The following is a 24289-nucleotide window of genomic DNA, read 5'->3' on the forward strand; positions in this document are numbered from 1 at the left end:
AAATGCCTGTGACTAATCTGACAAATGCGAGAACAACCCCGTACATTTGTGCAGCATTTTATAGTTTCGAGAGTACTTCAATGTGACTGTTTCCTCATTCCATGACAACTTAGGACAGATGCCATCGCTCTACTCAACAGATTAGAAGACAGAGGTAAAGAAGCTGGGTGGCCTGCCCAACGCACACTGCCAATTGGTGGTGGACCAGAACAAGATCTGGAGCCTGCCTGGCCCTATCCTTCATACTTCTCAATGCCCAGCTTCTATCAGTGCCTGCAGGCTCAAGCCTCACATAAACCAGGGTTGCTCAACCTGGTTTGAAGCTCAGGATGTAGGTTAAATTTTTATCAGAGTCTCGGGGAAGAAGCCTTGGGCTCTTAGCTTCCCCCCGCTCAAGATTTTCTATATCAGGGCACCTGGGTGGCTCTGTCGGTTGAGCATCTAACTTTGGCTCAGGTCATGATCTCACGGTCTGTGCATTCGAGGCCCACATCGGGCTCTGTGCTGACAGCTTGGAGCCTGAAGCCTGCTTCAGATTCTGTGTCTCCATCTCCCTGACCTTCCCCTGTTCAAGTGCTGTCTCTCTCTCTCTCAAAAATAAACATTAAAAAAAAAAAAAGATATTGTGCATCTATTACCTCTTTAAATCCTCGCTATAACCTGAGAGACAGCACCTTGCCAGCATGGGCAGGCCGACCTTTCAACCCGTGTGGACACTGTCAGCTCTGCTTCTTGTGTTTGTCTTCAGGCAGGGGATAGGGCAGGAGAGAGACCTCCTGTGCGGGGTCACCACGAGACTATCCCTGGGAAGGGCAAGGCCCTTCATTTTCTTCCACAGCCTGGAAAACCCTCCTTCCTCTCCAAATCCTACTTGTTCTTTAAAGCCCTGTTCAAGCTTCCTCTTCCAGGAAGTCCTTTCTTCCCAGCTCTGCTCTGGATGCCTGTCATGTTGATTAGGCATACCCATCTGACCAGTTAATCATTTATTGCCTAACAATACCCCTTGTAATACTTTCTTGTGTTAAAATTTCCCTCTGACCCCCAGTTAGCTCATGGATAACAGTAACTAGTTCATAACATTTTCTGTATATATTTCATATAGCATCACCTCAATATTTTATACATCTATAGCACTCAACATGAGAACCTTCAACCATCTGCCTGCCCATGAGCACACCAACACTGAGCTCCTCAAAAGAGTAAGTGCTGTGAGAGTCATACATGCACAGGGTCTAATGGCAGCAAAGACGGGGCACAGGTCATGTGGCTTGGGGAGGAATCTCCCAGAAGAACGGTCTTGAGGATGAAGAGGATCTTGCCAGATGGAGAGAGGAAGAAGGGCATTCTAGGAAAGAAAGTATGTGCAAAGGCCAGGGCATGAAGTCTGCACTACCTGGCCCCTGGAGAAACTGAGTCTTTCAGTAAGCCTAGAATGCTGCGGGCAGAGATGAGGTTGCCCAGGGAGGCAGAGACCTGACTCAGAGTATTTGGATTCTACCTTGAAAACTATGGGCATGCAATGCAATGATTTTTCTTAAGGGATTAAGCAGCATGGAGAACAGCAAGAACAAAAAAGATCAAGAGACAAGAGAACTGGATTCAAAAATGACTCTTTCACTAACTGAAGATGCATTTCAATCCCTCTGTGCCCCCAGATTCCCTATTTTCATTTTTCTAAAGTTTATTTATTTTTAGAGACAGAGAGTATGAATGTGAGCAGGGGAGGGGCAGAGAGCGAGGGACAGAGAGAATCCCAAGCAGGCTCCACACTATCAGCACAAAGCCCAACATGGGGCTCGATCTCACGAACCACGAAATCATGACCTAAGCCAAAATCAAGTGTCGTATGCTTAACCAACTGAACCACCCAGGCACCCCCAGATTCCCTATTTTTAAAGTTGAGGAGTTTTTCTACACCAGTGGTTCTTAAACTTTAGTGGGAACAAAACCACCAGGGTAACTTGTAAAAAAAAATGTTGATTCTTGGGGCACCTGGATGGCTCAGTCGGTTAAGCATGTGACTTTGGTTCAGGTCATGATCTCGCAGTTCATGGGTTCGAGCCTCGAGTCGGGTTCTGTGCTGACAGTTCAGAGCCGGGAGCCTGCTTCAGATTCTGTGTCTCCTCTCTCTGCCCTTCCCCGGCTCATGTTCTTTCTCTGTCTGTCTCTAAAAAATAAATAAACGTTAAAAACAAATTTTTTTTAAAATGTTGATTCTTAGGCCCCCATTTCAGCAATTTTTAGTAGGCAGGGCCTGGGAATGTACAGTTTAAAAAAGCCCTTTGTGTTGCTCCTCAGAGAAAACTCTAAGAAGCATCAAACTAGATGGTCTCTGAGGGTCCCTCCCACTCTAATGTTCTTGTGACAAACACAAGAAAGATACAAGGCTAGTCAAACCCATCCCACCTCCACCTGCTTCGTCCTGCTCCAGAGAAGCTAAGGATGTCTGGGCATCAGAGCACTCTTCCCAAGCCCTATGTTTAGAAACTTAGAGCAAAGCCCCCAGGACACCAAGCCTTGGGATGAGACCTCCAATATCTCACTTATACCTCCTTCTGCCTGCCTCCAGAATCCCAGTTGGAATTGGTCCTTTTACACCATATACTCTAGTCTATCTCCTCATTCATCCACCAAACATTTATTAAGTACTTTCCATGGGCTGGGCCATGGCCTGCAGAGCTTGTAAATGCTGCAAATAACACTGAAAGAAATCCATCTTTTACAAAATATCTCTGGCAGGAAAGAGTTCAGAATTTTGAGTTCAAGAGAACCAAATTCTGATCCTACTGACTCTGGAAAATTACTTTGTCCCTCTGGACCTCAAATTCATCATTGGTAAAATGGGAACATAAATATCTATGAACTGGGTTGCTGTGAAAATCAGAGATGATGTGGTATAGTAAGGGGCACAGGAAATGGTTGGCACCTAGGAAATGGCCATTTTCCTAGTCCTGGAGCTGTTAATATATCCATATTCCTCTGACTTTCAGAGGCTTTTCCCACCTAGTCCTAGTTAATGTCTCAACTCCTCCCTTCCTGCTGGCAAGACTCCCCATAAGAGGACCCTGGTGATCCTACCATGAATCCTTAGCAGGCAGTACTGTGCAGAGGTCAATAATGACTGAGGAGACTGGGGAGCAAAACTCACTGTATAACTTTGATCAAAATACTTAACATCTCTCAGAATCTGTCTCCTCATCTGTAAAACAGATATCACCACCTACCTTGCAAGATTCAATGGCAAGCCCAATTAAAACACAGATGAAGGATCTGAGTGGATATATATACAAATGGCCATGAGGCACATGAAAAGATGATCAACATCATTAGCCATCAAGGAAATGCAAATCAAAACCACAAGATACAACTTCACATCCATCAGGATGGCCAAAGTAAAAAAGACAGGCAGTAACAAGAGCTGCTGAGGATGCAGAAAAACTGGACCCTTCACACCCAGCTGGTGGGAATGTAAGATGGTGCAGCCTCTTTGGAAAACAGTCTAGCAGTTCTGCAAAAGGTTAAACAGAGAGTTATCCTATGACCAAGCAATTCTACTGCTAGGTATAAAGCCAAGAAAACCGAAAACATTATGTTCACACAAAAACGTGTACACAAATATTCACGGTAGTATTATTCATAGTAGCCAAAAGGAGAAACAACCCAAATGTCCCTCAACTGATAAATGGAGAAATGAAATGTGGTCCATTCATTAACGGACCATTCAGCTATGGAAAAGGAATGCAGCACTGACACATGCCACAACACGGATGAACCTTGAAAACATGCTAAGTGAAAGAAGTCAGTCCAAAAGATCACATATTGTATGACTCCATGTATATGAAATGTCCAGAATATGCAAAGCTATAGAAACAAAGTAGATTAGTGGCTGTCTAAAGTTAGGAGGAGTTGAGAGGAAATGGAGAATGGAATTTCTTTTTATGGAGTGATGGAAATGTTCTAAAACTTGACTGCGGTGATGAATGCACAACTCTTGTGCATATATTATAAGCCACTAACTTACACACTGACTTTATATATTTATATATGTATGTATTTTAGAAAGAGAGCATGTTGGGGCACCTGGGTGGCTCAGTCGGTTAAGCGTCTGCCTTCGGCTCAGGTCATGATCTCACGGTTTGTGGGTTTGAGCCCTGGGCTCTGTGCTGACAGCTTGGGAGCCGGGAGCCTGCTTTGGATTCTCAGTCTCCTCTCTCTGCCCCTCCCCCACTAGTACTCTGTCTCTCTCTGCCTCTCAAAAATAAATAAATGCAAAACTTAAAAAAAAAAAAAAAAAGACAGCATGTGTACAAGTGGGGGGGAGTGGGTATGAAGGAGAAGGGGAAAAAAAGATAGAGGGAGAGAGAGGGACAGAGAGAGAGAGAGAGAGAGAGAGAGAGAGAGAGGGAATCTCAAGCAGGCTCTATACCCAGTGCAAAGCCTGACGTGGGGCTTGATCCCATGACCCTGGGATCATGACCTGAGCCAAAATCAAGAGTTCCAACGCTCAATCCAATAAGTCACCCAGGCATCCCTGACTTACACATTTTAAATGACCGAACTGTACAGTATCTGAATTAAATCTCAACAAAGCTGTTATATTTTTAAAAAGTGTATGTAAGGAGGTGAGCACACTGCCTGACATATAGTAGATAGTCAATAATGTCAATACATTTATTATTGTGCCCTTTCCTCTTCTTGATGCCACTCCAACTCTGACGAGAATCACCTCTCAGATTAACACTGTACAATGTGTCAGGCTCATTGCAAGAGCCCATTTCATACTCAGTAGAGGGTCACAGGTGAGTCCTGATGCCTAATACCCTAGGACTTAGAGTCTTTCTCCAATACTCAAATAAATATATAACTCTTGGTGAAGTAAGAAAAAAATGGCCTCCATTTATTGAGCACTTACTATATGCCAGGTATTGTGCTAGGAACTTTACAACTATTTTCCTCCCAAGAATCATTAGGCTGTTATTATTATTATTATTATTCCTAGTTAATTAATGAAGAAACCATGACTTACAGGGTTGTAGAAATTGTTTCAGGTCACAATGATATTTAATAATTGAGCTGCTCTGTTTAACTCCAAGGCTTGTACTCTTTTCTCTATGTGATTACATGACATCATTATTCCTTTTATCTATATGTTACTCATCCTTTATGATTTAAGCAGGCTGATCTTCACCGATCTCCTTTCCCTCTGTGCATTTGAGTAATGTCTAGTCTGTATCAAATTAGTTACCATTCTCTTTTTAGTCTTAAATGTTCTCAGTTGCCTCTTATGTATATTCTTGAACATGGCAGGTGCTCAATAAATACTTCCTTAGTGAGTGGATGTTGGAGTTTGTCTCCCCAAGCAGAAAACAGGTTTTTGAAGGAACAGATACTGTGTCTTACACATCTTTTTATCCTTCATACAAAGAAGGCACCCATGGTCTCTAGGTTGGCCTATGGGTGAAATACCAGACCCCACTTGAAAATGGTTCTCACAGACACCATGTTCTCTGCCCATGGACCGGAAAATTTCTCCTTAAGAACAGGACTCTGCTTATCTCATTATTACCTTCTACTAGGAGCTCAGAAAAGGTTTGAAGAATTAAAGGTAATACTGGGTCTGCACTTACTCTACTGAAGGCACATCAAGGGCAGCCTTCCCCCAAGGACCCCAAACTCATCTTCTCTCACCCCCATGAAAGGTAAGGGGGAGAACAGGAAGGTTGGCCTAGAACTTCAAGAAGACAGGTTGTTGACCCTGCCTGTGGTGCTAGGCAGTGTGGCATCCTCTCTGGGCCAAGACCCCTTCTTTGAACAAAGACCTAGGTCGAGCTTTCCAGAGCCCACATGTCACCTTCATACCATCATATTCAGAGAGTGGGGCAAACTCTTAAGAATGTGTTACTCTGCTGTCTGTAGACACGTTGGCACTGTGTTTGACCCTCTTCTTCCCATCTCATCTAACTCTCACAGCAGTAACATCTCACAGCCATCTAGAGTCCCTCTGAGGTGGCCAATCATTACTCTGAGCTTAAACCTCCCCCACTGCCCCTGCTTTGCCCCCATCCCAACTAAAGCAGAATCCTTTCAGCTCCAGGGATCCTCCGGGTAGGGCTGGCAACGAGAGGAAGAGCCTGCCCTCTCTGCCTTTCAGCCAGTTATGCTACTTGGTTGGCCAAACCTGGTCCCTCTGTGCTCCCCATCTCTATACCTGCTTGCCTCTTCTCTGCCTTTTCTTCAAAATGTTAAAAACTTGCAATAAAAACAAATACAAAATGCTGTAATTAATAGCCAATTCCAAGCCAACCCAGCATCTCTACTAATAAACCTCAACACTTGCAAAAAGAACAATAAATTCTGCCTCTCTCTGGTTCTGAGGTGGTCTCTTTTATATCCAGTCTGTGTGTGTGTATGTATGTGGGTAAGTGTGTCTACATATATATTTATTTTCCTTTATTTCCCATCCAGGGAGGGGCAGAATAATGAACTGCGTGCGTCAGGGAAGATGAATCTGAGATACTAGGGAGCAGTGCAGTAAAAAGATTAAAGTGTTATTATTGTTGTTTTTTTTTCCCCCATGGTCCATTGTGACAGCTCGACCGTCATCTGTAAAAAATGTCTCAGCGAGAGATAATCATCGGAAACTCAATAAAGCGTCAGGGGGAGCCTCAGCCCCCATCAATCACTGGGTGCCTGGAAAATTTCAGCCCTCTGTCTCCCTTCCTGCTATCCATATAAATGTCTCTAATATATTTTGTGTGGTGTGTGGGACCCATCCCTGATTTGGAACTTTTGATGAAAAAATATTTATACACAAAATATGTAAATCAGTTAAAAATCACAAGACTAGTCCTTTGCCACCTCATCCCACTTTTCCTTTATTTTTATAAATGTATCAAATTTATTCTTTTTAACAAAACATGTCAACTCGTCTATCTCCCTCTCCTAGTCAACCATATATAAATATGGCTAAAAGGAGGGGAACAATTAACCTAACTGGCTGATACACTTCATCTTGAAGTTGGCTAACAGGCGTGATGGATTCACAGTGCACTGTCCATCCTGGTGACTCTGTAGTGGCTGGCACTGCTGAGAAATGAGATGTAGAACCGCTGGCCCTGGAGGAGTGACAAGGCTGTGACATTGATGAGGAAGAGGCAGGGACATTATTAAAAATAATAACTTGCCCAAATAGCTTTTGGCCTGGCAGATTCCCAAGCCTTCCAAGACTCTGGACCAGCAGAGGTTCTGGGCTAAGTGTGGGACACCTAGAGGCTGCTCTGGTGGCCAGGTTCTGTGTAAGAGCAGGAGACAGTTCCGCTGGCATTTTGGCTGCATCTTTCTGCCTCAGTTTCCTTTAGTGCCTACATCACAGGGCTGCTACGGGCACACAGCATCAGAGTTACCTGCTGCTGCAGCCACCTCATCACCATTATCTTATTATTACCTCCCCTTGCTTCTCCACCCTGCAAGGGATCAGTTCCTGTGGTGCCCTCTCCTCTAGAGCCATCAAGGCTCCTCTCTGTCTAAAGGATAAAGTCCAAGTATCTAGACCTGGCCCCAGTCAACTAATGCCACATCTTTCCTGTTCACTACTCTTCAAAATAAACCTGCTGTATGGCTGCTTCACCTGGACAAGTTCACTTAACAGCCTGAAACACATTTTTCTTTTCCTCACTGTTGTGGATATAATACACCCCCTCACACCCAACTGCACCCACCTTCAGGCCCTCCATAAAACCTTCTTATACTTTGGGGCTCAGATACCATTTTATTTCCTTAACTGCTTCAACCAGAGATTCTCTTCTTTGAGCTCTGATAGTCCTTATTATCTGCACCTCTGACTGGACACTTGTCAAAGACTGTCTTGGTCCAGTCTTCAATCTTTATTATTACGATTTACTTTTCTTACTAGTATCTCACACATTTGCACAATGCCTTGTATCTTCTCAAGTGCTTTCATAAGTACTTCAATTTGATCTTTATAATAAACCAATAGTTTACTCTTTTCTATAGATGAAAAAATCAAGGCTCAGAGAAATAAAGAGAAACGCCCAAAGTCACACAGTTAGGTGATGACCAGGCCACTCCTCAGACTCTAAATATTTGGCTCTTTACAGACAACAGCTTGCTACCACTGAATAGCATTTGGAAGCCCATGTCAAAGATTCTGAATGAAGTTCCATAAAAGTATGGTGAGGATAATGATGATGATATAAAAACAGAAATTTACATTAGTGGAATTCCTTCTATGTTCTAGGTTTTAGGCTAGGGATAAATATACTATCTCTAACTCTTCTGGTAACCTTTATTTTACAAATAAGGAGACAGAGCCTCAGAGAGGTACAAAAAAATACTGCAGGTGTCATAGCTATTAAGTGTTCTGTACTTACGGCATTAGCCCACAATCTCACTAGGAGTGAAGTTTAAAGTGGCAAAATAGGGTCTCTTCCAGGGATAAAGTCCAGACGAGTTTTTAAAAGCAGTACAAGCCCAAGGCCAGAACTAACATCTGTAGACTTAAATCATGCTACTCAAAGACTGGGGACCTCTCTTACGCCCTTGGAAGGCTTATTCTTCCATCTAAATTTGTGCTTTCCAAGGGGATAGAGGGGTTGGGCACACAGTGGGTAATGGGTGATTAACTTATACTGAATAGATGAGCTAAGATGAGACGACTCCCTGGCACGTCCTGGGGAGGGGGAGAAATGTTATAGAGAGCCGTTCCATTACCGCCAGTGGGAACTCCTAGCCATCTCCTGAACTCCAGGGCACTTGTCCACTGGTTTGTGATGCGCCAGCTTGCACCGTCCTGTCCCCCATCTAAAGACACAGAGATGGGGAGGTCAGCTGGAGCAGGCCAGGGCCTACAGCCCCTGGAGCTGTGGGAAGGGGACCACCCAAGCTATCTGGGTTAGCCTTGGGAGGTACGGCCTACTCCCCAGAAGGGTCCTATACCAACCCAGCTTCTGCACGACTCATCTTTATTCAGCCACCACTTGGAGCTGAGAAGAGAAGCTGATTTATATCCTATTCTGGTCATGTTTCTGCCGTGTTTTATTGTTTTAATTGTACATATGAGAGGCGCTGAGTTCTCGCTTGCATTTCTGACAGCCCCAGACACCCAATGTTTATAACAGTTACTTACAAGCAGCCTGCGGCATCCTTGGCTGGGCGACTTGTTTACTGTTATCGTTAATTTATTGCCTCCTCCACCTGAGGATTGGGACCCACCACCCATCAGCCAGCCACAAGTGGAACTCTCCTGGAGTGAGCATGGGTGGGGAGCAAGGCACTGAATGGAATGTGGTCAAGATCGGGGAATGAGTTGGTAGAGAAGCAGCAGTGATCTCCACGTTCCCCTCCACATCTGTCCCCTCTATGTGCCTTTGTTTAAGCTGTGTCCCTGCTTAGAATATCCTTTCTTTTTTCCTTTCCTTTCCACCCTCCAAAGCCCAGCTCAAATCCTACTTCTAAGTACATTACCTGCTCTGATGGTGAGCCTGGAGTTTCTAGAATCTTAGAAATCACATGGCTGACAGGGGCCTTGGAGGCCATATTGTCCAATGACCCAGGGCAAGAATCCTCTATACAGAATCCCTGATGGGCAGACATCCAAGCCTCTGTCAATGCTCCTTGAGTGATGAGTTGCTCAGTACCTCCAAGGAAGGTTTGCATGGAGTCAAAACCCACTACAGTAGAGAAATTCTTCATCAAATGACATTATCCTTTACACTATGCTTTAGTTATCTCTAGTCATCCTAATAGCCCTGTAGATGAGTATTGTTATCCCTATGTTAGAGAGGAGACAACTGATATTCAAGAACCTTAAGTCACTTGCTTAAAACCATACAGCTTGTAAGTTACAGAACTTAGACGAATAGAGCTTAGATAACTGCCTGGCACCAAAGTCTGACCTTTCTCCAGGACACCATTATGCCTCTGAAGATGCCACTCTTGAGGGCTAACGACAATGGACAGAACAGTCAGGCCAGCAGGGTTTCTATGCCATGCACTCCTGTATCACTTGCACTAGCAGACCTGCCCTCTGCCCAGAAACACCAACTCTGACAAAGGTAGGAAACACTGTAATGTGCTTGACTGAGCAAGCTTCTTGCCAAGGAGCAATGGTCATATGTAAAACAGGAGAAGGGTTTCACTAGGAATGGGGCAACCAATAATAAAGTCTCAGAAAGGAGGTCACAGAAGTTTCTTTCCTTTCTAGACTGTGCCTGTGCTGAGCAGGCAGAACAGAGATAACAAGGGCACTTCTCTGATACCTTTGGTCCCCTTGTTTGGATCCTCTTTCCTCCTCACACCTTGTCCCCTCACCTCTTACCTTAACTCTTTTCCTTGGGCAATTTTAGTCACATCCACTGTAGTCCCTACCAAGTAAACGCAGGGGGCTCCTACATCCCTATCTCCTGACTTCTCCTTTGAGCTCCAGACCCATACATCCAACTGTTCACCCAAATCAGAAATTGGGATGTCACCATGGATACCTCCTTTTCCACCAATTTCCACATTCGGCTAAGAACTCAACCTCATAGTGTGTTGTTCGTATCTACTTTCTCCATTCCCGAAGATCACTTTTAAGAATCCCTAGAAATTATAAGTGCATTTTGGGGGAGACAAACATAGCTTCTCATCCAATTCTCAAAGGGGCCTATCATCCCCTAAAGGTCAAGAGCCATTGCTGATCACTCACCTCCAATTTCATCCTCCACCCCATCAGAATGATCCATCTAAAATGCAAACGTAAACTGAGCATCTCCTTGCTTAAAATCCTTTAATGGCCTCCAGAAAACAGTGTGAGCACCCTAGAACTGTCCTACAATGTTCTTCTCATGTGGAACCCTGCTTCCCTCTCTAGTCTTACTTCTTGCTATTTTCTCAGCACTGTGGCAGATGAGTCCACCTGCTATCACCCACCCACCCCATGTCTCTGCATGTGTTGTTCCTTCTGCCTGGAAGATCCATCCCTCTTAGTCTGCCCGTCAATCTCCCACTCATACTTAAGACCCAATTCAAAGTGACTTCCTAGATAGCAGCCTGCCCTCAAGTAGAACTCATCATTGCCTTTATCAGGGCTATCTATATTCTTTGTACGTCTACCTTTGCATTTATCACCCTGTACTGTGGTGTCTTGTTCATAGGTCTGTCTTCTCACTTGACTGGGAGCACTGTTGACTGGCTAGACCATGTATATTCATTTCTACATTCCCAGCATCTGGCAGAGTGCCTGACACTCAGTAAATGCTACTGAATTATAAAGAAATAAAACTAATAAGCAATTACAACTGTAGAGCACTTTACAATTCACACGTCATATACTTTATCTCTTGATGTTCACGATACCAATAAGGCAGAAAAATGATCTATTACTGGGATTTGGGGAGATCCTTCCAAGGTCACAAACTACAACTCACCTTTCAGTACTGAGCACAGTATAAGACCCACAGAAATTCTACTAGAAATTTAGTAAATTTGATGGACTTAGCATGGCCTCTGCTCCAAAGGTGAAGGACCGTCCAACTGAGCCTTTGACTTTCCTCTGGATTTACTTGGACACACTCTGGGTAAGGGGCTCACATCTCGTATTCTATTCTAGCTTCCTCACACATCCCATAAGTCAGGTAACCTCCTGTGAAAAAGTATGTCCAATCCAAAGGAAGGAGAACCACAAATTTCTTTTGTTTCTGTCTACTTCATCAATGAGAATGACCCAGAATTGGATACAGTAGGCAATAAATAGTGGTTGAATAGATGAAAGAATGAGATATCTTGAAAAAAAGAAAGAAAATCTGGTTAAGAAGGAGCTAAAGTCTTGGTAAGGAGAGAGGAGAGTCTTGGGATGATTCTAAAGGACTGTCACTTTTTAGGACTTAGCATACATGAAGTTGGAGGGGAGACCACATTCAAACTGATAGGTCAGGGAAAATCAGATAAGCTGCCAGAAAACTGGCAGGCAATGATGCAGTCTGGAATTTAACAACAACAACAAAACAAGTGCAAAGACAGGCATATCCTGTAAGCTACAAGATTGAGTTCATCAATGATTCTGACAAAATTCTAGTATTTTTTTTTTAATGGTTCTTTAACACTTAGGTAATTACTGGGTATCAATATGGGTTCTCTATGGATAACACAAGGCCATGCCAGAATAATTTAGTATCTTTTGGGGAAAGGGTTACTGGGCAAAAAAAAAAAAAAAAGGCAAATGCTAAACACATTTTTATTTTCGCAAGAAATCTAAGAAAATCTCTTAAAATTCTGTGGACAAATGGAGGCTAGAGATAAATGAAGTTTGGTGGATTCAGTTGTGAATGTTGAATAATGCTTCCAAATTGTCCTGATTATGAGGTCCAAGGCTCTGTACTGAATGGAATCCTTATGAACATTTAAAACAAAGACTAGCACATAAAGTATATGATAGCAGGGATCTTGTCTAATTCATCAATGCCTAGAACAGCGCCTGTTAAATAGCAATGTCATATGAATCCATAGAAAGCCTACACACCAAATTTGCAGATCATACAAAATGAGATACTTAACATTTTAATCTTTATTTCATAAGGAATATAATAGCCTTTTCCAATATTTTTCTTGTCTATCTACCTACCTATACAGAATGCAGTATGGCTAGTGTGAGAGTTAAAAATTCAGAGGAGGCAGGCAGGCAGCGGAAAGGAAGGAAGGAAGGAAGGAAGGAAGGAAGGAAGGAAGGAAGGAAGGAAGGAAGGAAGGAAGGAAGGGAGAAAAAAGAAGAGAAGAGGAGAAGTAAAGAAAAAGGAAGGAAGGAAGAAAGAAAATATCTACAACAGGGTTAGCAAACTACAGTCTATGGGCCAAATCCAGCCTACTGCCTATTTTGTAAATAAAGTTTTACTGGTTCATATCCATGCACATTTATTTGTGTATTGTCTGTAACTGCTTCTGCACTATAGTGGCCAAGCTGAGTAATCAAAACTGAGGCCCACAAAGCTTAAAAGCCACTATACAGCTCTTTCTAGGAAAAGTATACTGACTATGGATCTAGAATAGAATGTTGGATATGAGCATCAATCTGGAGATAACAAAGACATAAAAGAATGCAAGGGTTGGGGACTGGCGTGAAAGTAAAGGTTAGACTACATGGCTTCACAGCTCTGAGATTCTGCGAAATCAAAAATAATGATTGAAGGGCAGCTGGGTGGCTCAGTTCGTTGAGCGTCGGCTTCAGCTCAGGTCCATGATCTCACGGCTTGGGAGTTTTGAGCCCTGCATCGGGCTCTGTGCTGACAGCTCAGAGCCTGGAGCCTGCTTCTGATTCTGTATCTTCTCTCTCTCTGCCTCTCCTCTGCCTGCACTCTATCTCTCTCAAAAATAAATAAGCATTAAAAAAATATTTTTTTTTTTAAATAATGACTGAACCCTGCTGGAATCCTGAGAGCAGGTGAGAGGGTACTTATTCAAACAATCCCTTCCCTTCCACCTGGCTCTGCTCTCTCAGCAAATGTTCCTCCTTGCTTTTTGGTGAGAGCATCTGGACAGAAGACAGAGCTGAGGACAGTAATACTGTGTTTGAGTAAAGAGAGGATAGCCCACAAAGCAAGTCTCCACATAGCAAGCTGCAAATATAGGGCAAGTTTGGTACTTATGAAATTCTCCTCTGAAACATGAAGTGAACATAATTCCTCCAGCTCAGTGGGGAATCCAAAGAGGCATAGGTCATGGCCTGCACATGGAACTGTCAGCTGAGGAGGAGAGAACAGACATATGGGCAGATGAGGGTTCAAATAACCATATAAAAGGTCAAGATTTAGAGAACATTCAAAAGAACAGCTGAGGGCAGGTTGCAATTATTGCCAAGGACAGTAAAGGCTTTGTAGAGGGTCTAGCCATAGTGGTGGAGCTTGACACAAGGAGTAGGTTTAGAGAGGTAGAGAGGTAGAGAGGTAGGGGGAGGGCAACTCGACACTTCACCAGGGCAGCAATGCTCTGATGCTCTTAACATTGCTCTCGTGCTGCTGACTTGAGAAACCTCGCTGGGGCAGCAACAACCCCTCTGCTCTGGGCTACCAGAGCTATGTCAGTCTGGCAGCCTCACTGACAGCTCTGAGGGCTGAGCGCACCACTCCCCTGACTGGACGTCCCTCCAGTCAACGTTCCGACCCTCAGGCAGTCAGTGTGGCTGGCTGTCTTCCTGGCATCACTGCCGACCCTGAAGCAGCACTGCTCGGCTGCCCTGTTGCTAGAAACAGGGTTATCTCAGCCTCTGTAAGCAACACAAGATAACAGACAGGGAGGGAGGAGACCACCCAAACAAGCAAAAGCCCAAAAGTAAAATATTCATTTCTGCCTGTAGCCAAAGCAACCCATCCTCTCCTAGACCTCACTTTCAAAGAACCACTCACCAGAGGCAACCAAGACTGACTTCACTGACTACCCTCCAACAGACATGTGACAAACCCTAGTACGGGTGCACATTGCCTCTTTCTTCTAAAATCCAAACAACCCACATGACACCTCTGGGAGGTGCTTATGACCACTGCATTTTACAAACATAAACGTCAAGGCACAGAGAAGGTCCACATTTGTTCTGGGTCATAATGGTAAACTGAGGGGCCAGTCCCAGAGACAGGATTGCATTTTGCATATAGAAGGCGGGGGAGCAGTATTCGTAGTAGTATTCAGAGGGACTTCTGAGGCGGAGGAAATCAGTGAGGCTACTTTCTAGTTCTAGGGCAGGGACGGAACAGGGTAAGTCTGCAGGAAGTAGAAGAGGAACAAAGCCACATTCCATGCAGTTGCCTTAATTATTTTATGGAAACCTGCTCCATTGTCCACTCCTCTGAGGTTCCACAGGCTGAGGCGCTTTCGGAACACCAGGTAAAAAGTACCCCCACTCCCTGCTGTGGTCATGAAGTCAGGCCTCTATCTTATTCCCCGAGACTTCTGAAGGGACATAAATTATAGAGCCACAAGGGACTGTGAAAGGCATCTATTCCAAGCCTTTTGGGTTATCCATGAGTTCCCAGAGGATAAAGAACTTATAGACTCTCACTCTGAGCTTCTGGTAGAGCTGGCACAGAGCAAGACTGCCTGGTAGCCAAAGGGAGAAGAGTGCTCAGAACAGCAGGGGAGTCTATGCTTACCTTCCAAAGAATGGATTCCCTGCTCCTTGGCAGTCTTGTAAACACTGCTGAAATCATCCCCGAGGTTTGGGTCAGCACCAGCAGCAAGGAGGACCTGCACCACACTGGAAGAAATCAGAAAGACAGAAGTGTCAAAAGCTGGAAACGCCTAGGAAGTAGAGTCTCAGATTCTGATACCTGTTTGGGGATTGGATCTGTGTCTGTTCAAGTGAGTGGTCAGGGGAAACAACATGAACTGTGCCAGTGTGAAAGTCAAGGGTAGGAAAGCTCTGAAACTTACTAGCTGAGAGGCTCTGGCCAAGTTATTTAACACCTTTCTAAGGCCCTATAGGTTTCCACAACTACAAAATACAAAGTATTTATTCAACAATTAGTTGTCAAATGCTTCCTGTGTTGTAGTCACTGTGCTAGGGTCTGTGCCCTCATGGAGGTTACAGTCTTCTGGGGAGGATGACAATTTAGCATAAAATTGTAGCAATGTGTGATCAAGGCTATGATGGAAGAAGTACCATGTGCAGTAGGAAACCAAGGGAAGGGATCAAGAAAGGCCTCCCAGAGGATGTGGTATTTAAGGTATTTAAGACTTGAAGGCTACAGAGTCGGACCTGGGATGGTGAAGTGGGAGGACTCAATGCATTTACAGATCCTGGAGGCAAATGAGCACGGGGCTTCCCCTGAAGAAAGTAGGGCTGGAACAGAGAGTGTAAGGGAGAGAAGCATGGGAGAGGAAGCAGGCCACTGAAGGGCTTAAAGGGGAAGGGACCTGACAACATACACCTTTCCTCCCCACCTCAAAATACAAAGACTTAGAAAAATACATACCATATTGAAATACTAAATTAAAACATCCACCTCCTTAAAATTCCAAGAGTAGCCGCTATTCACAGTTTGGTATATCCTTCCAAACCACTGCTATTAGAAAAGTCACTCCAGTAGCTGTGTGTGAATGGACTGCAGGGAGGAGGACCAGAGGCAGGGGCCTCTACAGACTCAGTGAGGTTAAATTAGGTAAATTTATAAAGCACCAAGCATAGTATCCGTGACCCAGGAAGTGTTCGTATATACGTTTACTTCACTCCTATTACAGAATATTCCTGCCAATGCTTTATTTTTTCTGTAACAAAAAAAAAAAAATGTGTTCACTATAAAACATTCAGAAGATATAGATAATTAAAAAGAAGGAAATATTTTAGAATATGTAACAGGGGCGCCTGGCTCAGTCAGTTAAGCAACCAACTTGTGCTTTTGGCTCAGGTCATGATCTCATGGTTCATGGGACTGAGCCCCACGTCAGGCTCTGTGCTGACAGCATGGAACCTACTTGGATTCTCTCTCTCTCTCTCTCTCTCTCTCTCTTTCTTTCTTTCTCTCTGCCCCTCTCCCGCGCTCACATGCATGGGCTCTCTCTAAATAAATAAATAACCTTTAAAAAATATGTTTTAAAAAAGAATATAAAACATCCATTTTTTCAATGTATGTACATTTTTATTTACAAAAATAAGATCATACATAAATTTTCTCTGAACACACACAAACACACATATTTCCATGTTTTAAGTGTTTGTCTATCACATTGGGGTTTTTTTTAATGTTTTATTTTTGAGAGAGACAGAGCAAGAGCAGGGGAGGGCAGAGAGAGAGGAAGACACAGAATCAGAAGCAGGCTCCAGACACCGAGTGTGTCTGCACAGTGTTCTGACCCCGACGCGGGGCTCAAACCCACAAACCGTGAGATCGTGACCTGAGCTGAAGTCAGATGCCTAACCAACTGAGCCACCCAGGATCCCCTGTCTACCACATTGTTTTTTAACGGCTGCACAGTGTTCTACTATAAGACTATTGTATATTTTATTTAGCAATCTCCTATTGTAAAACGTTAGATTATTTTTAATATTTCAGTAACACATGTCTGATTATTTCCTTTGGCTAAATTCATTGGAGATGAAGTCCCAGGTCAAAAGCTTAAACCTTTTTAAGGGTTTTGATAAATATCACCAAACTGAATTTCAGAAAGACTGTACCAATTTTTTTTTTTACTAGCAAAGGAAAAAGAGAGTAACTGTTGGGCCTTCCTTTCTCCAAAATAGGGTGTTTATCGGGGTGCCTGGGTGGCTCAGTCGGTTAAGCGTCCGACTTCAGCTCAGGTCACGATCTCGCGGTCCGTGAGTTCGAGCCCCGCGTCGGGCTCTGGGCTGATGGCTCAGAGCCTGGAGCCTGCTTCCGATTCTGCCCCTCCCCCGTTCATGCTCTGTCTCAAAAATAAATAAACATTAAAAATTTTTTTTTCAAAATAGGGTGTTTATTTTTCTTCATCACGTGTCAATCTGGTAAAGAGAAATGGAATCACACTGCCGTTTCAACTGAATTTCTTTGATTACTAATGAGGTTGGACTTAAAAGAATATGTTTAGGGGGCACCTGGGTGGTTCAGTTGGTTGAGTGTCTGACTTCAGCTCAGGTCACGATCTTGTGGTTCATGGGATTAAGTCCCATGTCAGGCTCTGTGCTGACAGCTCAGAGCCTGGAGCCTGCTTCAGATCTGTGTCTTCCTCTCTCTCTCTGCCCTTCCCCTGTTCGCCCTCTGTCTCTCTCTCGCAAAAATAAACATTAAAAAAAAAAATGTTTAGTAGTTAGTTGTGTTTCTTTTTTAATGAATCACAACAGTTGATTTTATTTTCATAATGTCCTTTGACCATTTTTCTCTTAGTATGTTAATCTTTTGCTTACTTGCCTTCAGAACTGTTAATGCTTTTGAAGGCATAAGTGGTAAGCAATTCAAAAACTTACTCTAATTATTATAACTATTAAAAAGTCAAACAGTAGTTTTAGTTTTTCTCTGTTAGATTTTCAGTATCTGTAACCATCAGTGTTGAGGGTTTTCCCTGTACTAACTGGCTTGAATTTCATTACCTTCAACAGGCAAACAACCTGGCTCAATTACTTGCTGCATAAATGAACGAATTTTAGTAATTCCCATGTCCACAGACACACACTCCTCACAGACAGATCAAAGAACCAGACACGTAGCTGAGGTGCTTCTACAACTGATCTAGCATGGTCAGGTTGAATCTCAGGTGTCTATTCACCTTACCTACAAGGATCTTAAGAAGTACCTTTCACAGATAATCCTTGTAGGATATGGATTATAATTCCAAAGAGAAATGAGAAGTGTCTGTAAGCAGCTAAAATCCACATCTAAAACTCAGATACTGAATTCATAGCAGAGTCTGTCAGGTTCTCACTTGGAGACATATTTGTTCTTAGTTTACACATAAGTGGGATGAGACTGTTTCCCAGAAGATTAAAAACCAAAGGGTACAAAAAGGCTGTTATACATAGGCAAATCAATTGACGGCAGTGAGAAAAAATATCTGCTGAAAAGGTAGTATGATATAGAGGTTAAGAACACTGGCTTTAAGAGGTGCCTGGATGGCTCAGTTGGTTAAGCATCCGAGTCTTGATTTCAGCTCAGGTCATGAGCTCACAGTTCATGGGATCAAGCCCCGTGTTGGGCTCTGTACCAACAGCAGGGCATCTGCTTGGGATTCTCTCTCTCCCTTTTTCTCTCTGCCCCTCCCCTGCTCACTTGCGCTCTCAAAATAAATAAACTTAAAAAAAAAAAAAAGAATATGGCTTTAAAATCTGGGACAATCTGGGTTGCCTGGGTGACTCAGTCAGTTAAGCATCCAACTTCAGCTCAGGTCATGATCATGCGGTTCGTGAGTTCAAGGCCCGTGTCGGGCTCTGTGCTAACAGCTCAGAGCCTGGAGCTTGCCTCAGATTCTGTGTCTCCCTCTCTCTCTGCCCCTCCCCTGCTCTCACTCTCTCTCTCAAAAATAAACATTTAAAAATAAATAAAATAAAAATAAACAAATAAAATAAAAATAAACAAAATAAAATCTGGGACAATCTGAGCATCAACATGAATAATGACAGTAACGGATTACAATCCATTGAGTAAAATAAGATTCCATAATTCCATACTGAAAACAAGTTAATGGAGAGAAAGGAAAGCTCTTCCTTACTGTAGAATGACAACTAATAAATGTAGAAGGTATGATGAAATTAGAACATCATCATTTTGCAATCTCATAATTATCAAGGATAATAAGAGCATCTGGTTTATATGGCTGTGTTAACACATGTAAAGTGCTTAGAACACCATCTGACATACAATAAGTGCTCAATAAACATTGGTTATTATTATTACTATGTACCTGACTCTGTGGTTGGGCTGTGGGGAAGTCAAGAGAAATGTGAATTAAGACACTTAAATTAGGAAGACAGAATGATATTTTATAAAAAGCACAGAGAGACCTGGGTTTAAATTAAAGCTCTGTTATTTACTGCCTGTGACCCTGGACAAGTTACTTCACCTCTGAGACTCCATTTCCTTACCAGAATAATGGAGATAATGACGCCTCCTTTTCAGGTTATGAGAAAGTATGTGAAACTTTGTGGCACATGGCACATAGAAGGAGCTCCACAAATACAAGCTCTCTTCCCTTTCTCCATATAATCTTAGTGATAACAACATGAATCTGGGCCACAGTGGGCACGTATACCTGACCACCCTTCCCCCAGGACTCATGCCGGCACAGCCCTGTGTTAAGAAGGTAGCTCTTCTATATTCTGCACAAGTCAGCTTGTTATAAAATCCAAGTGAGAAAGGTTTGTCGATCTAAACTCAAAGGGACATAATTTGGTTAATCCTCAGATGCTGTATCCAATCACCATTCAATCACAACCCCTCCCATGGCAGGCTGTCCCTCCAGGCAGCTAGTGTCACTAACTGTGCTAACCTGGGCCTCTCCAGGTTCATGAGTATTGATTCCGTCTGTCCAATTTGTAGGCTGCAAGACGTGTCCAAGCAACCAAGTATGCCGCCCTTGGCCCTGGAGGGCAGACAGTGGTCTGGTAGGATGGAGAGAAGACAGTGACTAGGCTCGGCCCTCGGGCAGCTAACCCAATCAAAGGGAATGGGCAATTCACTTCACAAACTTGGAGGCCAAAGAGGGTAAGCAACCAAGCTAGTGACTCATTCTGAAACCTCAGAGAAAATTTCCCTCACTTTTAATAAAACTCAAAAGGCAGCAGCCCCACTATGGGGTATTGCTAGGACTAAAGGAACTATGGCTGCTTAGTGGCCAAGAATGGCACCAAACACCTTGCCAGATGGCTAGGAGGCTTTTTGTCCAAGGGCCATTTACGTACTTAGAAAGCATCTAATCCAGAGCTTCACAGGGATCAAACCCCTCTTGGAGAAGCCAGCCCAGATCAGGCCTGAGGGCTACATGACTATGCTTAGCTTTGGTAATCAAAGCTAGCTCTGATGACCAAAAGAAGTGTCCAGACCTGTGGGCTACAGCAGGACAAAAACAGGCTAGCCAGGTTAGAGAAAGCTACGGCAAAGCTGGTAAGAACAGACTTAGCAGTTGGCCATGCCCAGCAAGTATCAAAACGTTCAGAATCAAAATAGAACCAAGGGCTAGAGACTAGGCAGCACTGATATGCGGTAGAGAGTCAAAAGCCAGGTCAGATGTTAAGGGCTAGGAGCTAAAGGAGAACAGTAGGCCACAAACCAAGTAAGCAGCCAGAAACTAAGGAATATCCAGGTACCAGAGGTCAAGGCAAGGCAAAAGAAGCAGAAACCAGGAGCAGCAGTAAGACTTTGGAAATGAAGTGATTTCTGTCTCTTTGATGCTTTTTGCTGAAGCAGAAACAAATCCCCAGGTTCAGAACTGTATCGGGGAGAAGGTGACTTACATGGGGAGAAGGTGAGTTGGCCCATCTGGCTGACAAGGGGAGTACAAGGTCAGGAGTAAAATGAGAATCTGATGGCACAAAGGGAAGCAGACACTGCTATTTGAGGTGATCCATCAAAGGACAACTGCAGCCTCCCCTCTGTTCTCGTGCCAGCATACTAGGTGCCATTTTGTACGTCTGGGTTTAGATATTACTGCCTTAAATTTGGATAGCTGGTACCAAACAGACTTTGGTGTATGGGCTAGGCCTTCGTGGTCTTAACATCTGGATTAAAGGGGGCAGAGTAAGTCATTCCATGCATTTAACGTTTTTCTACAACAGGAAACATTTCTACTCAAAGGATCTATGTCAACTACTCTTCAAGTTCTCCATAAGCAAAGACTTAAGAATATCAGCAATTCTCCAAGCCAGCTCAGGATTTGGTCTCTGGTGGTCTGTGGAAAGATATGCCTACCAATGTGAGGATTAGTCTCAAAGGCTAGAGATAATTTCCAGACTCTCTTTCCCTAATTTCAAGATTCAGAGGATGTGTACAGCCCAAGAGGACAGGAGTCCGTCCTTTAATGACCTGACTTTAGCAGCAGTACTTCCTTCCTGTGTGCCTATCAGGATCTGTTCTGTTCTTATCTCCGCCCAGTACTCACCAAAAAGGCAGGGTCTTGTGAATACTGAAGGTGAAGGAAGTGAGGGTAAACTCTGATCCTAGGCTGAGAGCTATTTTTTTCTCTGCCTTGTTTCTACTGCCTGCTAGTACAAATATCTATTTTCTTAAGGGTACAGAATGGCTAAGTAGGAGGGAGGTAGTAGTCTAATCATAAGAGCTAACATTTGTGTATACTTCCCACATGACACACACTGTTTTAAACACTTTATATATAATAACACATTCAATCTTTACAGCAACACAATGAGGCATGTTATGCATTAAGAAAACTGAGACACTGCATGGTTAAGTAACGTGTCCAAAGTATCATTCAGCTGTAAGGAGTGGAGGTGGAATTCAAACCAGAGCAGTGTGGCTACAAAGTCCATGTCCTTATCCCTCTGCCATGTTGCCCCTCACGCTCCTATACTGACTCCCAAGAGCTAACAATCTGTGGGAACGCTGTGCCTCAAGTCAGGTTTTAGCAGCAAAGCTAGGATCAGAAAGTCCAACAGAAAGATGGGGCAAGGGTATGAACAGTGAATTCCCAGAGGAAGAAACAAACAAAAAGGATTATCATTAAGTATACGAAAAGATCCTCAAACTTATGTTATTAGAGACATGCAAATTAAAACAATGAAACATCACTTTAAATCCAACATATTGGCAAAAGTTAGAAAGCTAAAAAATGCCAAGTGTTGGAGAGGACATGGGGTTCTGGGACTGTTCACATACTGTCAGGATAGACTGGTGCAGCCACTCTAGAAGCCAAGCTTGTAACACTTTGTCAAATTAAAGTACCTTACTCTATGACCCAGCACTTCTCTTGAATATATATATATCCCAGAGCAATTCTTACACAGATCCATAAAAGGCAACATGGAAGATGTTCATCCCAGCATTTTGTGACTGTGGGGAGTTGCAGGCAATCAAGTATCTATCACTGGGGAATGAGTTAAGTTCAATGTGGTAGAGACACACTATCTGATATAGCAGTTAGAAGCAACAGACTAGATATACATTCAACAACACTAACATGATCTTTTAGAAGGGTTGATTCCCTATCCCCTTCTATTAATCATTAACTGAACTTAACCACTTGTTCCAAAAGTTTATTCCTTTAGGAAGTCTCTCAACTGCAGAACTTCTAATTCCTATGATGATCTGGTAGATCTTGGGGACTAATGGGTTAAGGACCCAGAGAAAACAATGAATTCTCTGAAGTACACCAAAGACCGTCAAATGTGCCACGACTTCTGCTGGGAGTGCCCCCTCTCTCCTTCAACTGGTTAGTGCTCATCACTTTCAGGGCTCTTCAGTGATAAGGTCACCAATTCACTGAGTCTTGTCTGACCTCCAGCCTGGATCCATGCCCTTCTTATTTGTCTACAGAATGCAACAGCCACACCCACGGGTAGGTGACCCTGATCATATTGTACCATGATTGCCTATTTACTCGTATTTACCCTTCCTGCTAGACCATGAGGCATGGAGACCATGTCTCCACCTTCCTTCCCAGCTCCTTGCCCAGTGCCTGGGTCAAAGTGGTCAGTAGATGCTTTCTGAATAAGTGCATGACTAAATAATGAATAAATAAAATTATTATTTTCTCCATAAGTTTATTTATTTTGAGAGAGAGAGAAAACAAGCTGAGGAGGGGCAGAGAGAAAGGGGGACAGAGGATCTGAAGCAGGCTCTGTGCTGACAGCAGAGAGCCTGATACAAGGCTAGAACTCACGAACTAGGAGATCATGACCTGAGCCGAAGTTGGATGCTTAACCTACTGAGCCACCCAGGCACTCCAATCATTATTTTATTTGATGGGAAATGGAGAATGGTAGATGGCAACTGTCTCAGCCCTGCCTAGCCATCTCCTATCTGAGGTTCCAAACTAGGCCACAGGTGGTTTAGCCGTGGAAAACCTTCACCTTCCTCTCCTGAGCATGAGGCCTTTCCTGCCTTCCACCAGGCAGTTCCCAGACAAAGGTGAGGAAAGGAATAGGAGAGTGGTCCCTAACTGGAAGCTCCTGGGACTCATGAAACTCCCTTTGGAACCACAGCCCCCAAGAGGCACATTTTAATTTGCTGATCAGATTATAATTAGATTAGAGGTGGGAGCTCATGTAGGAAGGTTGGCTCACACCGACCTTGATGAGCTCCTGCTTTCAGGACAGTGGGGTGTCACAATGCATGGAAGATAGTTACATCGATCGATGTTAAGGCTTTCTGCTCTCAGTGGCCGGAGGGGCTTGGAGTTGCCACATTGTTTAGGAAAAAGCAAGGAAACCTGTGGTGTGGGCCGAGGCCTATGCTGGGCAGGCACGTGTCAAAGACAGCTGGTGAGCAGCTGGAGTTGGTGAAGCAGGAAGGGCAGTGATCCCAGCTCCAGGTCGTCCCCACACAATGTTGAGCTTCAGGAGAAGCTCCTCCAACTCCTCCTCCCCTCTACCCGCCCCCCTACATCCAAAGCATAGGGTCACTGTGATGAGTGTCACGGGTCCCAAGGAGAACACAAAGAGTTGACCTATTCTCAACCCAGTGCACACCTCGATGAAGGGAGGAAGCAAAGAGGTCAGAGTTCAGGAGGTTTGCTGGAAAGTCAAATGAGCTGTGGCTCATTCAGCCTACTGGCTGGTCTATGAGCTGGTCAGGAAAGCAGGGTGGCCTGACCAAAGGCACCGGCATGTGTTAAATCTAAAGGTCCTTTGGCATGGGGGCATGAAATGGGAGTGGAGAGGGTGAGGAAA

The 24289-nt window shown here is 43.8% G+C and overlaps 1 protein-coding gene across 2 annotated transcripts in view; it reads right to left on the reverse strand.

The window, feature by feature from the left end:
* CLPB (ClpB family mitochondrial disaggregase) overlaps window positions 1-24289 on the reverse strand; it is a 141561-nt gene that overhangs the window by 74904 nt on the left and 42368 nt on the right. The window contains exons 4-5 of one of the 2 annotated variants that reach the window (XM_027039747.2): window positions 15135-15238; window positions 8731-8820 (exon numbers count right to left, since the gene is read on the reverse strand). In XM_027039747.2, coding sequence (XP_026895548.2) covers window positions 8731-8820; window positions 15135-15238 — 194 coding nt within the window. The remainder of the gene's footprint in view (window positions 1-8730; window positions 8821-15134; window positions 15239-24289) is intronic. The other variant, XM_027039748.2, reaches the window with a different exon arrangement.

Source organism: Acinonyx jubatus, chromosome D1 (genome assembly GCF_027475565.1).
Source record: "Acinonyx jubatus isolate Ajub_Pintada_27869175 chromosome D1, VMU_Ajub_asm_v1.0, whole genome shotgun sequence".
Lineage (NCBI taxonomy): Eukaryota > Metazoa > Chordata > Mammalia > Carnivora > Felidae > Acinonyx > Acinonyx jubatus.